Below are 13,158 nucleotides of genomic sequence, written 5' to 3'. Positions count from 1 at the left end.
TCAACATCTTCGTGAATTTTTAGGTAGTGTCAACAAGGCCCAGCGTGTTCAAAAGGTGGTTGCAGATAGATTGGGCCGCCGCCTGCTCCGAAATCTCATGGAGAGCGGAAGGCGCGACAAGGGCTCAGAGCAATTGAAGTACCTATCAAGATTCGCCAATAATGACCGATCTGATCACAAATCTTGCCATTTGCGTAATCACTAATGCTGCGGGACGATCCAACTAACGCAGCAAGACATATGCCCAGCACCGCCGCTCCCTCGCTTCTGGTGCAGCTCATGAGCTCATAGTGTGATGACAAAGATCAACCAATGCTATATGGCAGCTCTGTTCACAAAACATAAGACCTCGGCATGTAAACAGTGCCTATTCAAAACTGCTAACTCCGAACACCAATTACTAATTCTTCCACTTTGCTATCCTCACAGTCGAACGCTCTCCTCTTGATCAACATGTACACGATATTTCTCTCGAGCTGACATCATCCCAAATGACCAACCACGCAGCAATCACTCCCTCTCCCAAATCCCCGCTCGCGGTCATAACGCGACCAGTCCCCACGCCCACCAGATCCTGATCCGCAACCGCGCCATTGCCACCAACCCCTCCGATGGGAAGATCCAAGACCCCAACGTCCACGTCAAATCCTACCCCGCGATCCTCGGCAGCGACATGGCGGGCACCGTCGAAAGGATCAGGTGTCCCCGTGACCCGATTCGGGAAACGAGACCGCGTGTCCGGGTTTGCGATTTCCACGCTGCGGGATGGTGTGGACGAGGGCGCGTTTCAGGAATACGTCCCCGTGGATGCGGCATGCTGCGCCAAGGTTCGCGTTAGTGTCGAAAAGTGAGGAACAAAAAAGCAACAAGGTTCATGTTTTTCCCAACGGGGAGTTTGCTACCTGTGGTGGCCGTGACGTCGGGTGTGGCCGTCTTTTCGAACCTGGGGGTTGCCGAGGAGCGGGGGACGGAAAGGTGGGTTCTTGGTCTGGGGCGGAGCATGGTCTGTTGGCTCGGGAGCGGTGCAGATTGTTGCGGCGTTGGGATTTGATGCCTTTACGACGATGTCTAGGACTCGGCATCATGCGTATCTGACGACGCTTGGAGCGAAGCTCGTCTTTGATACGTAAGATGCGTGGCGAAGTTCGTCTTTGATTAAGGTAGCCAATGATGCGGGAAGATGACAGCTCGGGTTGGACCTTGCACCCCGAGCTGCGGGTTTGTGGCCCTGGACGGAGTGTCAGTTCACCTGAAGCATCAAGAAGGATCGATAGCCTGTGGAAACCGAGTTATTCCGAGTCTTCCGTCATACTAGACTAACAGAAAAGTAGAACAGGCGCACCGCACGCTGTCCGAAATTGTTGTGATGGAGTATAACGGCTGATTATTTAGCTTTGTAGGTTGGAGGAACTGTGATAAGATGTTCATACTCGGTTTCGCTTCCAAATTCAACCTTCTAGGATATGCAATTTCCGATATCACAGTTCGATACAAAAGAACAATTACAACAAGGCTTTTTTTCCATTGGTTTTCATCTCTATTCGGCATATATTGTTATAGCTATCTACTAAGTGAAACCGAGTGGTATGATGCACATACGAAGCATTATCTCCATCCTCTGGCGGAGAAGAATCAGTGCGGGATTACATATTCTCTTGTGAGTGTTTCTCGTTCTTGAGTTGCGATTGGCTGAAAGAAGGGCTACGGATTGCATACCCTACTATCAAAACGCAGTTTACAGAATGCAGTTTTAAAATCGATAATCCGCCAACAAATCACCACCAAATTTCTATGGTACTGGGCACAATATACATACCTTACGGTCTACACAGGCACACAGCTACTTCTACAAGTTTCATTCACCATGGCAAGTAGGCCTGGCCACTGTGGAGTGGGCATCAGTGCCAAATGTAATATTTACTCGCTAGCAGCTAAGCGAGCTTTTTCCCAGCTAATCTATCGACCGCTGGCCTTAAACTCGAATGACAGATAGTAGTACATACAACCACATCCATAGGTATGAAGCTCCTGTGATTACTTGGGAGATCATGCAGATTACATATTCTCTGGTGAATGATTTCTCGTTCTTAGTTGCATTGGCTGAAAGAAAGGCAATCTTACAATTGCATACCCTAAACGAAAGATGGACTAGTGCTGAGAGGCTGAAGATCCTTACGGCCGTATCTTGCAGAGCACGTTTCATCTCTTATATTCTGCCACACACACCTTGTCACGTAGTCCATGTCTCGTCTTTTGCTTTCTTCGTCCTTTGCTTTCTTCGTCCTTCCTTATTTCCTACACAAGCTCAACTAGACATTCTAGCACTTGGCTCCTATAACGAGTCTTCATGCGTTCGAGATATGAATACAATGCCGAATGCACCTACTTACACTCATTTGTCAGCTTTCGACGTAAATCTCAGCGGGACGAACATTATCACACCTTGCTGCTACCCCATATCCGTACGGTGATCGTCTCACTGAGCCAGAACGTTTGACTAATTCACCCTCCAGGGCAACTACGGCCGTCTTCCACGGGACCTATTCTACTGCACGATAGTGTTCTGCCTTTTGTCTTCGCATTCCGAGTGGTTGATTGCGGGTGCTTTAGCAGCTGCATTGACATACTCGGGCGCTGCAGCAGCTCATATGTGTATGCTGGTATCGTTCGGACCCTCCTATGGCGAACTCGATTTCTACGCTCTTTGCGGCATATTGAGCACATCATGCCTCATCGCAGTTCCATTGGTCAACTGGTCGAGCACTCTGAGGAATCTGGGATCCCACGATGGTGGTAGACCTGGAACAAGGATGATCATCATATACTGGGCGTTTTGGGTCACCTTGGGATTTATCTTGTGTCTGGGGAAGATTTGGTATGGCTTTACTCCATATAATGAGAGCACCGTGAAGACGGTCGCTTGCGTGCCACCAAGGACCACGGTGAGTCTTACGGCTGGCCAGGGTCTTACTGCTGGTCAAGGCCCCTATCTGGCAAAATCTTCTCCTTACTTTCTCATCGATGCGGAGTGGATTGGCGATAACGGATGTATGGATCCTTGCGCGCAGGGACTGTTTGCTCAACCAGCAGCGATCTTCCGCTCGCTCTCCGATCTCCAACTACAGTCTCTCCATGAGATCGAAAACTCTTATCAAATGATCCATGGTTTGCGCTTTTACAACTTGTACCTCATAGTTGGCACCGCAATGGGGCCTATCGTGTTGCTTCAAGGCATCTGGGCTATGTGCTTTGGTAGGAGAAGTCCACGTCAATGCAGGATGGTGATCTACAACTTCGTCAGACATGCCAGGATACCTAAGATTGGGAGTAGCTCTAGGCACGGGATGGCGTCAAGGAGCGGCGGACAAGGGCAGAAAAGGACCGCTAGATATCTCGCGACCATAGCCTACCTATGGGCTGTCCTCTCGACTGTCTTTTGCGTTCTTCTATTCGTCTTCAACATCGTCGCGATGGAGGTGCTACTGTCGAGTTTTCCCCAGAGCGAATCTGCGAAACACATTGGCGCCTGGAGCCCCTGGGCCGCCACCGGGCTGATTCTCGCTGCGGCTCTCATCTCAAAGGCCCCCCACAATCCGATTCGAAAGATGTCCCGTTCTTCCTTCCAAACCTTGCAAAGGATCGGTGATTGCCTCGGCTCGGGAGTCGTTACAGTAAGAAACATCGTGTCTCGGCAGAACAAATCGAAGCAACTTCACCCCGCGCCTATCGAGCTGAAGACTCTTGGTCCTGTAGGCCAAGCCAAATCTGATCACCTGAGTGCCCTGTTCGAGGACTTGAAAAGAACGCTGGCGTCGTGCGGGAACACGGTCACCGGCGAATGGGAGTCTCTCGTAAGGTTCTGGAGAGAGCCTGACCATACGGAGACAGCTATTGCTTGATATCAAGTCAGACGGCAGGCTCAATGGGTGTTTATGATATTGGGCCGTCATGATTTTGTGAAAAGGTTCGATGATGCCTTAGAAACGCCGCTCTGTGATTCCGCTTGGCTTCTTTATTCTGGGTTTCACACAGTCTATAACTCTATATTAACTAGAGGATATACTATTTAAAGGAATTAAATTAATAGATATTAATAAGAGACTTAAATAATTTATTCTTTGAAGAATATAAGAGTATAATAAAAATAAATAAAACGCTCTCTCTAATATCTTTACTAAAGAATTTCAATAATTCGCTAAAAAGAACTTTAAGACTCTTTTTAAAGATTAGTAATATAGTTTATAAAATTATCTACGAACTAATAGAGTCTATATTAAGAAAGAATAAGAGGTTTTAATAGTCGAATTTTTAATGAATATAATTAAAGAAGAAATTCTATAGCCATTAAACGACGAGAATCGTTCTCTATTAAAGTAGTAATAATATTATCTTTTCTATAGTAGCTAATTTAGCCGTAATAGCCGATATAGAATACTATTTCTTTCCCCCGTAACCGTCTTATTATCAGCCTTATCGATCGAAGAATACTATTTCTCTCCCTTCGTAATAGCCTTATTAGCAGTCTTATCGACCGAAGAATACTATTTCTCTCTCCCCGTAACCGCCTTATCGACCGAAGAATTCTACTTTAATTCTCTTCTCTAACTTTAGCCTATAGTCTAAATTATTCGAGCTCTATATCTACTATTCTCGTCTTATTAAGTTATTTAAGACTTCGATAATAATATAAAATTATAATTATAGTAAGAAACTTATTATTCTAATTAAATTATATATTATCGAGAAGAAGTATAATAGAAATTCTATCGAGAGTCTTAGCTATAAATTTATAATTTTTATAAATCTTTATATAAAAGTCGAGATTCCTTAGTAGATTCTTTAAATAGTATTTTTAATTATATTAAAATCTATAATATTAAAATATTATTACTCTAGCTATTAAGAAATTAATCTTATTATTTAATAACTCTTCGATTAATTTTAAAGCTATTTCGAGAGAGAAGAATATTATTATCTTATACTTTATAAGTAAAATAATATTAATTTAAGAGACTTATTTCGAGCTAATTTCGAAAAGAATAAAGAAATTATCTTTAATAAGATAATTTAATAACTTCATTAAATTTAAAGAGAATTAAATTACGAATTTTAATTAGATATAGTACTTTAAAATAAGATAATTATCTCTTATAGTAATATTTCTATATATAATATTATAATTCTATAATAGACGATTATAATTATAAAGCTAATTAATAATATCTATATTATAATTAAGAATTATAAAGAGACTATAAAGATTAAGAGATTCGAGTTATTTAGATTTATAATATACTTTATTAATCGAAAGTATTATATTAATTAATCTTTAAATTAGAGTAAATATAATAGATCGTCTTCGTAGATAAATAGCTTTTAGAAAAAGTAATACTTTATCTATAAAAAGATAGACTACTAATTAATTAAGTATATCGATAAAAAATATTAAAAGTCTTAAAATAAGTTCCCTAAGCGATTTATCGACTTTATTAATAAGCGATATAACTTTTATATTTAAGAGTTTAAAGATTAAAAGAATAAGATCGAGAATCTTAAAATCTAAACTCTTAATATTTAAGATACTAATTTAAAGAAAATTGAAAACTTTATTATAATTACTTTTATAATTATATTAATTAAGTTTAAATATATTATTTAAAGCTTTTTAGCTATTTTATATATTATAATATTATTAAATCTAATAGCTTTCTTAATATTAATTAATATATCTTAAAGTAATTTTATAATATTATACTAAATATCGAAGTTATATATATATTTACTATTAAATATAATTAAGTAAAAGTCTATATAAGAGAATTTAATATATAATTAAATATTACTATTAATAATATTATTATTTAATTTAAAATTAGAATAATAGTATTAATTAAAAAACTTATAATAAGTTTATTTATTAATCGAGTCGACTTTTATATAATATAGATTAATATCTTATTTCTACTATATATTTAAGATATAAATAAATTAGAGATCTATCTAAATAATCTTAAAAACTAAGTTATTTTAAGAAATAAATCTATAATCTTAATTATTCGCTTTTATAAATATCTTATTTCTTAATATAGAATTTTATATTAATTAACTATCTAATTAATATCGAGTTATATTAATTATATTATTAATTTAATTATCTCTTAATTAATAGATTTATTTAAATTCTAAAGAAAGCTAGCTATAACGACTTCGAATATTATTATATATTTAAATAAATTATTAAGTTCTATATACTCTATTAAAAGTACTCTCGATTTTTAAATTATTTTAAATTCTTACTTAAGAATAAGAATAATATCTATTTTAATTATATAATTATTATTAATATTCTTTATATTAATAATAATCTAATTCTATAAATTATTAATAAGAGACTTTCTTTTTAAATCGCTCGCTAATTAATAAATATAACTATCTTTTATATATAGAATATACTTAGATTATACTAAATAGATATATATATCGAATCTCTTAATATTATTATTTATAACGCTAAAATTAATTTTAATAATATCGAGTTTAGATAAAACGCTAGAACTCTAAATATTTAAATAAAATATATATTAGTTAAAATCGCTAATTCTATCGACTTAATAAAATAATATTATACTTTATTAAGATAAGTTTATTTAATAATTATTACGAAATTAAAGAATTAAGATATTAAAAAGAAGGTTTATTTATAAATAGCTATTAAGACTATTAACGATATAGTCGAATATAATAATATTATTTCTATATTACTAGTTTTTAAACTCTTTTTCTATATTATAAGTAATAATATATTAACTTTATCTATTATTAAGAGAATAAAAGCTATTAATATAGTAATAGTTAAAGTTATAAAACTTTACGCTAAGAGATAAATTAATAACGTTTTATATTAGCGAAATAGTTTTTAAACTATAAGAATATATAATATTTTAATTAATTTCTCGATATTAATATAAAGAACGTATTAAAAAAAGTAAATTAAATTATATAAATTGCTAGTTACTTCTCGAGAGATATATATTATTAAATTATCTAATAATTCTATAGACTTTCGAATTACTATTATTAAGCTATATTTTAAAAAAATAAACACTTTAATCGAGTCTCTTAAATTTTCTAAATAAGAATCTTTATAATTAGACGATAATTAGTATAAAAATAACGATAATTAAGATTATTAAGACTCTTTTTAAAACGCTTTACTACGTTATAACCCTTCTCGATATTAATATATTCTTACTTATTTTTAAAACTCTATTAATATTATAATTTATATATCTAAGTTTATATTATAATTATCTTTATCGAACTTTTAGATATCTTAATAAAAAGAATTTAGTAAACTATTTAAAAAGAATATATTTAAGATTATAAAGATCGAAGATATTCTTATAGAAGTATAAATATTTAATTATTATTTTATAAATTAAATTAAGAATAAGAGTATCGAGAAAGTCTTTAAGAAGTCGCGATTAGTAGTATAAGTATTTAATAACTTAAAGAAGTATAGAATTCTTATTTAGATCTTTATTATTTAATAAACTAGTTAATAACTTATTATCGCTTTAGCGTTAGCTATTCTATAGCTATCTCTATATCTACGCGATATTACTTAAATATATATATAATCTTAATTCGAGTTAATTAGAGATATCTTTATTTTTACTTTAGCTAAAATAAAATTATTCTTAAGAATAATATTTTATATTATTCTCTCTCTCTATAAAATTACTAAATCTAATATTTACTAATTTTAGATATATTATAAATATTATATAAAGAAGCTAAAAATAACCTCGTTTATATTCGATACTTATTTATTATTTAATAATAATATAATAGTAATTATTAGCTTATAAATCGATAACTCTCTTCTTATTAATATTATCGAGTTTATAAATATAAAATTATAAGAATTATATATCGCTAGATTAATAACTAAGTTATATAAAAGACTTATTTTAAAATAATCTCTTAAATTTAATAGATTTATTATTATTTTTAAAAATAATATAAAAATTAGCTAATTTAGATAAGCGAAGAAAATTTAATTATTTATAAAATTATTTATAAAAGAATAATATATCGTCTAGCGAGTATAAGCGCTACTATTTTATAGTTATAAGCGATATTCGCTTTATTATATATCGTCTAGATTATAGAATCTATATATAAGAATACTTAATATTTAAATTATTATCTTTTATAGTAAATAAAAGAAAGAAGTCTTATATTTATTAAGTTAGATATAATATCTCTAAAAATTATAATTTTTATAAATTCGTTATTTGTTAATAATAAAGATTTCTCTTTTTAAATTAACTATATAATAGTCTTAGCTAACGCTTAGAATAAGATTAATATTATTTATTAATAATTAATTAAATATTATTAAGTTATTAGAAGCGTATTAGCCTTTAAACTTTATATATTATTTCTAGAATTTAATATTATAATTATTATAAGGTTTACTCTAAATTAAATCTTCTCTAATACTCTCTAGAAAAAGATATCTTTATCTATATATATAGACTTAAAATCTTTATATAAATATTTTATTAAGCTAGAGATAATCTAAAAGAAGAGATTAATAATAGATATTTTATATCTAAGATAGTTATATAAATAATAAGAGATTATTGAGATTTTATAAATTAGAGAAAATAAGAATTTAATTGATTTAATAATAAAGAATAAGAGATATAATATATTATAAAGACTAGTAAATATAAATTAACTAGATTTAAATTTAAAAGGATAGATAAAAAGATAAGATATTAATATTAATTAATAGAAAGTCGTCTTAGCGTAATATTATTAGAAATACGTCTAATATAATTAAATCTATATCTATTATAGTAGAGAGAGTAATTACGATTATAGAAATTATAAAAAAGAAATATAATATATAAATAGCCTTATTTTCTATTTTAATTATATACTTATTATAGTAATATACTATAATATAATATTATCTAGATACGCGGAGATAGTAGATTAAGTTATAGTAATATTCTTCGCTTACTAAGTAGCGATCTAACGTGAGATTATAAAGAGTATATAACGTGAGATTTTAGAGAGTAGGCCTATATTTTTAATACTAAAGGCCTTACTATCGCTTAGTTTCTCTATAGTATTCTTCGCATTTATCTACTATAGTAATTTCTTCTCTTATTAAATATCGGGCTAATATAAGATTATAGAGAGTAGATTTATTATATTACTATTACTACTAACTATCTTCGTAATAATCTCCGTATTTATCTACTATAGTAATTTCTTCTCTTATTAAATATCGAGCTAATATAAGATTATAGAGAGTAAGTCTATTATATTACTACTACTAACTATCTTCGTAATTCTCTTCGTAATATATTATTTCTTCTCTTATAGAATATTAGATTAAGTAACTAGCTAAGTAGCTAACTAAATAGACTAATATAAGATTATAAAGAGTAAATCTATTATATTACTACTACTATTAATTATCTTCGTAATTTTAATTTTGTATATCTAAATAAGTAGTTACGCTAACGTCGTATAGTGTTACGAGCGTACCCTTGACACACCACTCAGCCCTATGGCTAGCGGGCCTTGGCGGAGGCATCCCCTACTATATCATGCCTCCTTCCCACCTACATAGTTCGGTAGCCTTATTATCCTAGTTCTACCTCACCCATACTGGTATCGCACCTATGCTGGTCCTGACATAGGATAAATTTATAATTAAATTACTATTTTATAATATAAAATAGTAATTTAATTTATAAGTAATCGATAAGACTAATAACTACTCTATATAGTTAGCCTATTAGATTATTACCCTTTTCGTTTTAAATTATTCTTTTGAATCACATTGCTAAACCTGTCTACTAGTCCAAAACAGGTGTTATGAAACCGGGGCGTATTATCTAAGGTACCTTACATCATCCATCATCATTATTTCGCATCCGATACCCAGATTCTACCGGCTCCGGAGGAGAGTAAAGGAAAGGAATGGGATGGAGGGGAGGGGGATAATTTTGTTTTATTGTTTTTTCGACCCTTTCTTCAAATCGAGGGGACCTATGAGAGAATGGTATTTCTTTTTTACCTTTGCATTTGCAAGTCGAAGCTTTTCTTCAATACCGTAAATGACGCATCCCTAAAAGCATGTATACTTTACATACTACGGCCGGGCTGCCTCTCCATTTACTTCAGTCTTTCCTCTTACTTCCAATTCCTACATATTCCAACATCTCGAAAACACACCTTCATCGTCACCATGGCAAACGCAGGAGGAAGCAACCCCATCCAGCATCCATTGGCAGCCACAGCATCAGCCATTGGAGCTGCAGGTGGTGACCCTCGAACAAACAAGACATCTCTTTTCATGAGTGCGAACGAGGGTCCGGCTGAGATTGCAGCAAAGATCTCCGGCGTGAACCTGGGCGGCAAGCGAGAGGATGATTCTGCCTACTTCACCAACAATGAGGCTATTCCATGGCCTGACCCGTGAGCATCCTCCCTACGCCACTCAAGCCCTACGACATGATGGCTGAAAGATCTTCAGAGCTCATAGTAAGACCGTTGGCGGCCTTCCGCTCGTGAGCGATACGTTCCTGCTCCAAAAGCAGCAGACCTTCAACCGATCAAAGAATCTCGAACGTGAGTCATCTCGTCACCACAATTGACATGACGTTCTCAGGTGCCCTGACGACAACCATCTAACCTATTTTGGTTAGGCATGGTCCATCCCTGTGGTAGCGGGGCATTTGGGCATTTCGAGTGCACCAAGGATATGTCCAATCTGACGTTGGTCACCCTCTATTTGCATTGAGAAATGTGTAGGCGTGGTGGACAGAAAATGGTATTGATGGTGAAGCCTGCAGCAAAGCGAATTTCCTTCAGAGCGCGGGCCAGAAGACGCCAATCTTCATCCGCTTCAGCACCGTCACCCTTGGACGCGAGTTTCCCGACTCAGCTCGCAATCCGAGAGGTTTCGCCATCAAGTTCTATACAGGAGAAGGAAACTATGATATCGTTGGCTTAAACTGGGTATGGATTGCCGAAACTCGAAGTGCTGCATTGTTTGACTGATCTTCAGCCTATCTTCTTCTGTCGTGATCCAATCCAGGGACCAGATGTCATCCGATCTCAAGCACGTAACCCGCGAAACTTTCTCTTGGATTACGATGCCACCTTCGATCTTTTGGCTTGTACACCAGAAGGGTAGGGAACATTGTCCGTGTTCAAGTTTCAGCTAACACGGTTGCTAGCAATCATGCTGGATTGATGTTCTTCAGTGACCATGGGACTCCTGATGGATGGATCCATGAACATGGCTATGGGTGCCATACATTCAAATGGTAACTGATCTTCTCCTACCAATCAGTGTATCACTTATTAATGGAAGGCAGGGTTAACAAGGATGGGAAATTCGTGTATATCAAATACCACTTCCTCGCAGAGACCGGACAGAAGCAGCTCACCGAACCCGAGGCGATTCGAATCTCCGGCGAAGATCCAGACTATTCCAAAAGACAGCTTTGGGATGCCATGGAAGAAGGCAAGGAGATCGTCTGGAAGGCTCATATTCAGATCATGGAGCCCGATGAAGCCGATGCCAACAAGCTGGGTTTTGACCCCTTTGATGTTACAAAAGTGTGGCCCAGAGGTCAATTTCCGGTACTTTCCCCAATGCCCACGAGCTTGGTATCGGCTGACACCATCAGATGCACGAGTTCGGGCGCTTAGTCCTGAACAAGAACCCGGAGAATTACCATCGGGACGTGGAGCAAGCTGCATTCAGCCCTGGTAGCATGGTGCCGGGCATTGAAGATAGCCCTGACCCGCTTCTGCAATTCCGCATGTTCTTTTACCGTGATGCCCAGTACCACCGCATTGGCGTCAATCTCCATCAGGTGCCGGTCAACTGCCCCTTCATGGCCGGTAATTATTCCAGTCTCAACTTTGACGGAGCAATGCGCGTCGATGCCAACCATGCCGGTAACAAGCAATACGTGCCGAACAGCTTCAAGAATGCCTTCCGACCTGACACTGCCGAGGCGCCCTACACCGTTGCCGACAACGTGGTTTCGAGGAAGTCCCATTACGCGCATGAAGGCAAGAAGAGTGAATATGCGCAGGCCACGGAACTTTATAGGCGTGTCATGAGTGATACTGCAAGAGAGCACACTCATCAGAACACCGCAAAAATGATCTCGCGCGTGAATTATCCGATCATTCAGGTATGAAAATTCTGCTGACGATAGGCTGCCGTTGAAGGGATCGCTAAGTATCATATAGAAAAAGTATCTGGCCCAGATTTACAACATCGCCCCTGAGTATCCCAAGGCCGTCTACGACCTCATGAGCAAGAAAGAGTTTGAATTCTCCGAGGTCGAAGAACTGTCGAAGAGCGCTCACGAGTTCTCCAAAGAGGCTAAGTTCAGGCCTGGAGAGAACGATCGCTTGGTGGGCTACGCACCGCCGACAAGCATTTACAACATGTAAGGATGGAAAGCTCCAAGAGCATGGATTGGCATTTTGGTATCGTACATAGTTTTTATCCGATCCTTGTAGAAATCAATTCTCGTGACAATTACCACACATTATCGCACAACATTCCCAGTACCAAAGCGGTTCAAGTCGAGTGACAGAACCCCAACCAGTGATCCTCGACCCTCGACCACCCACACTAACTCTCCACCCTATAAAGCTATTGGCCAAGGCAGCCGGATCGCCCGAACTGCATCATCAACCACCGAGCCATTGCAGGCATCTTCGAACCTCAATAATCATCCTACCAACGTACCCAACCTCTCCACAGCCAGCCAGCCACCGAGTCCCGCAGCCCCATAGTCAGAAAACAACGAATATACACATTTCGATGCGCGAGATTATCCCATTCCAACCTCCGTACGGCAATATGGGTAGGACGTCCAGATCCGAAATCCGACTCCGGATCCCTAGCGTGGATCCCCGTTCCCCCGTTTCCGTTCCGGTGTGTTTGTCTCTGATCTCTCTCATCTTCCGGAACGGGTTGGGGGACAGTGTGATCCCTTCCTTCCTTCCTTCCTTCCTTCCTTCCTTCCTTCCTTCCTTCCTTGCTTGCTTCCGTCCTTCCTCCTAACGCATCCACCCCGTCCGCAATCCCACATCCGT

At 36.3% G+C, this 13,158-nt stretch overlaps 3 protein-coding genes across 3 annotated transcripts; all 3 read left to right on the top strand.

Annotated features, from left to right (window-relative positions):
* Positions 1–161: 161 nt before the first annotated feature.
* Positions 162–838, top strand: HO173_000050 (uncharacterized protein; the record flags this gene model as incomplete). The annotated part of the gene is made up of 3 exons (XM_037302001.1): positions 162–194; positions 237–292; positions 508–838. 3 exons carry the CDS (start codon positions 162–164, stop codon positions 836–838), a joined length of 420 nt encoding a protein of 139 aa, XP_037170580.1.
* Positions 839–1,864: 1,026 nt separating this feature from the next.
* On the top strand, positions 1,865–3,899 carry HO173_000049 (uncharacterized protein; the record flags this gene model as incomplete). The annotated part of the gene is made up of 3 exons (XM_037302000.1): positions 1,865–1,871; positions 2,404–2,411; positions 2,514–3,899. The coding sequence occupies 3 exons, from the start codon at positions 1,865–1,867 to the stop codon at positions 3,897–3,899; spliced, it is 1,401 nt and encodes a 466-aa protein (XP_037170579.1).
* A 6,377-nt stretch (positions 3,900–10,276) lies between these two features.
* On the top strand, positions 10,277–12,507 carry HO173_000048 (uncharacterized protein; the record flags this gene model as incomplete). Its single annotated transcript, XM_037301999.1, has 9 exons — positions 10,277–10,506; positions 10,565–10,659; positions 10,737–10,806; positions 10,884–11,049; positions 11,099–11,223; positions 11,271–11,360; positions 11,412–11,679; positions 11,727–12,242; positions 12,301–12,507. The coding sequence occupies 9 exons, from the start codon at positions 10,277–10,279 to the stop codon at positions 12,505–12,507; spliced, it is 1,767 nt and encodes a 588-aa protein (XP_037170578.1).
* Between the last annotated feature and the right edge of the window lie 651 nt (positions 12,508–13,158).

This window comes from Letharia columbiana, assembly GCF_014066305.1.
Source record: "Letharia columbiana isolate WasteWater2 chromosome Unknown Sc0000000_s0, whole genome shotgun sequence".
Lineage (NCBI taxonomy): Eukaryota > Fungi > Ascomycota > Lecanoromycetes > Lecanorales > Parmeliaceae > Letharia > Letharia columbiana.
Note: the sequence above shows the minus strand (reverse complement) of the source record. Positions and strands in the feature narration are given on the sequence as shown.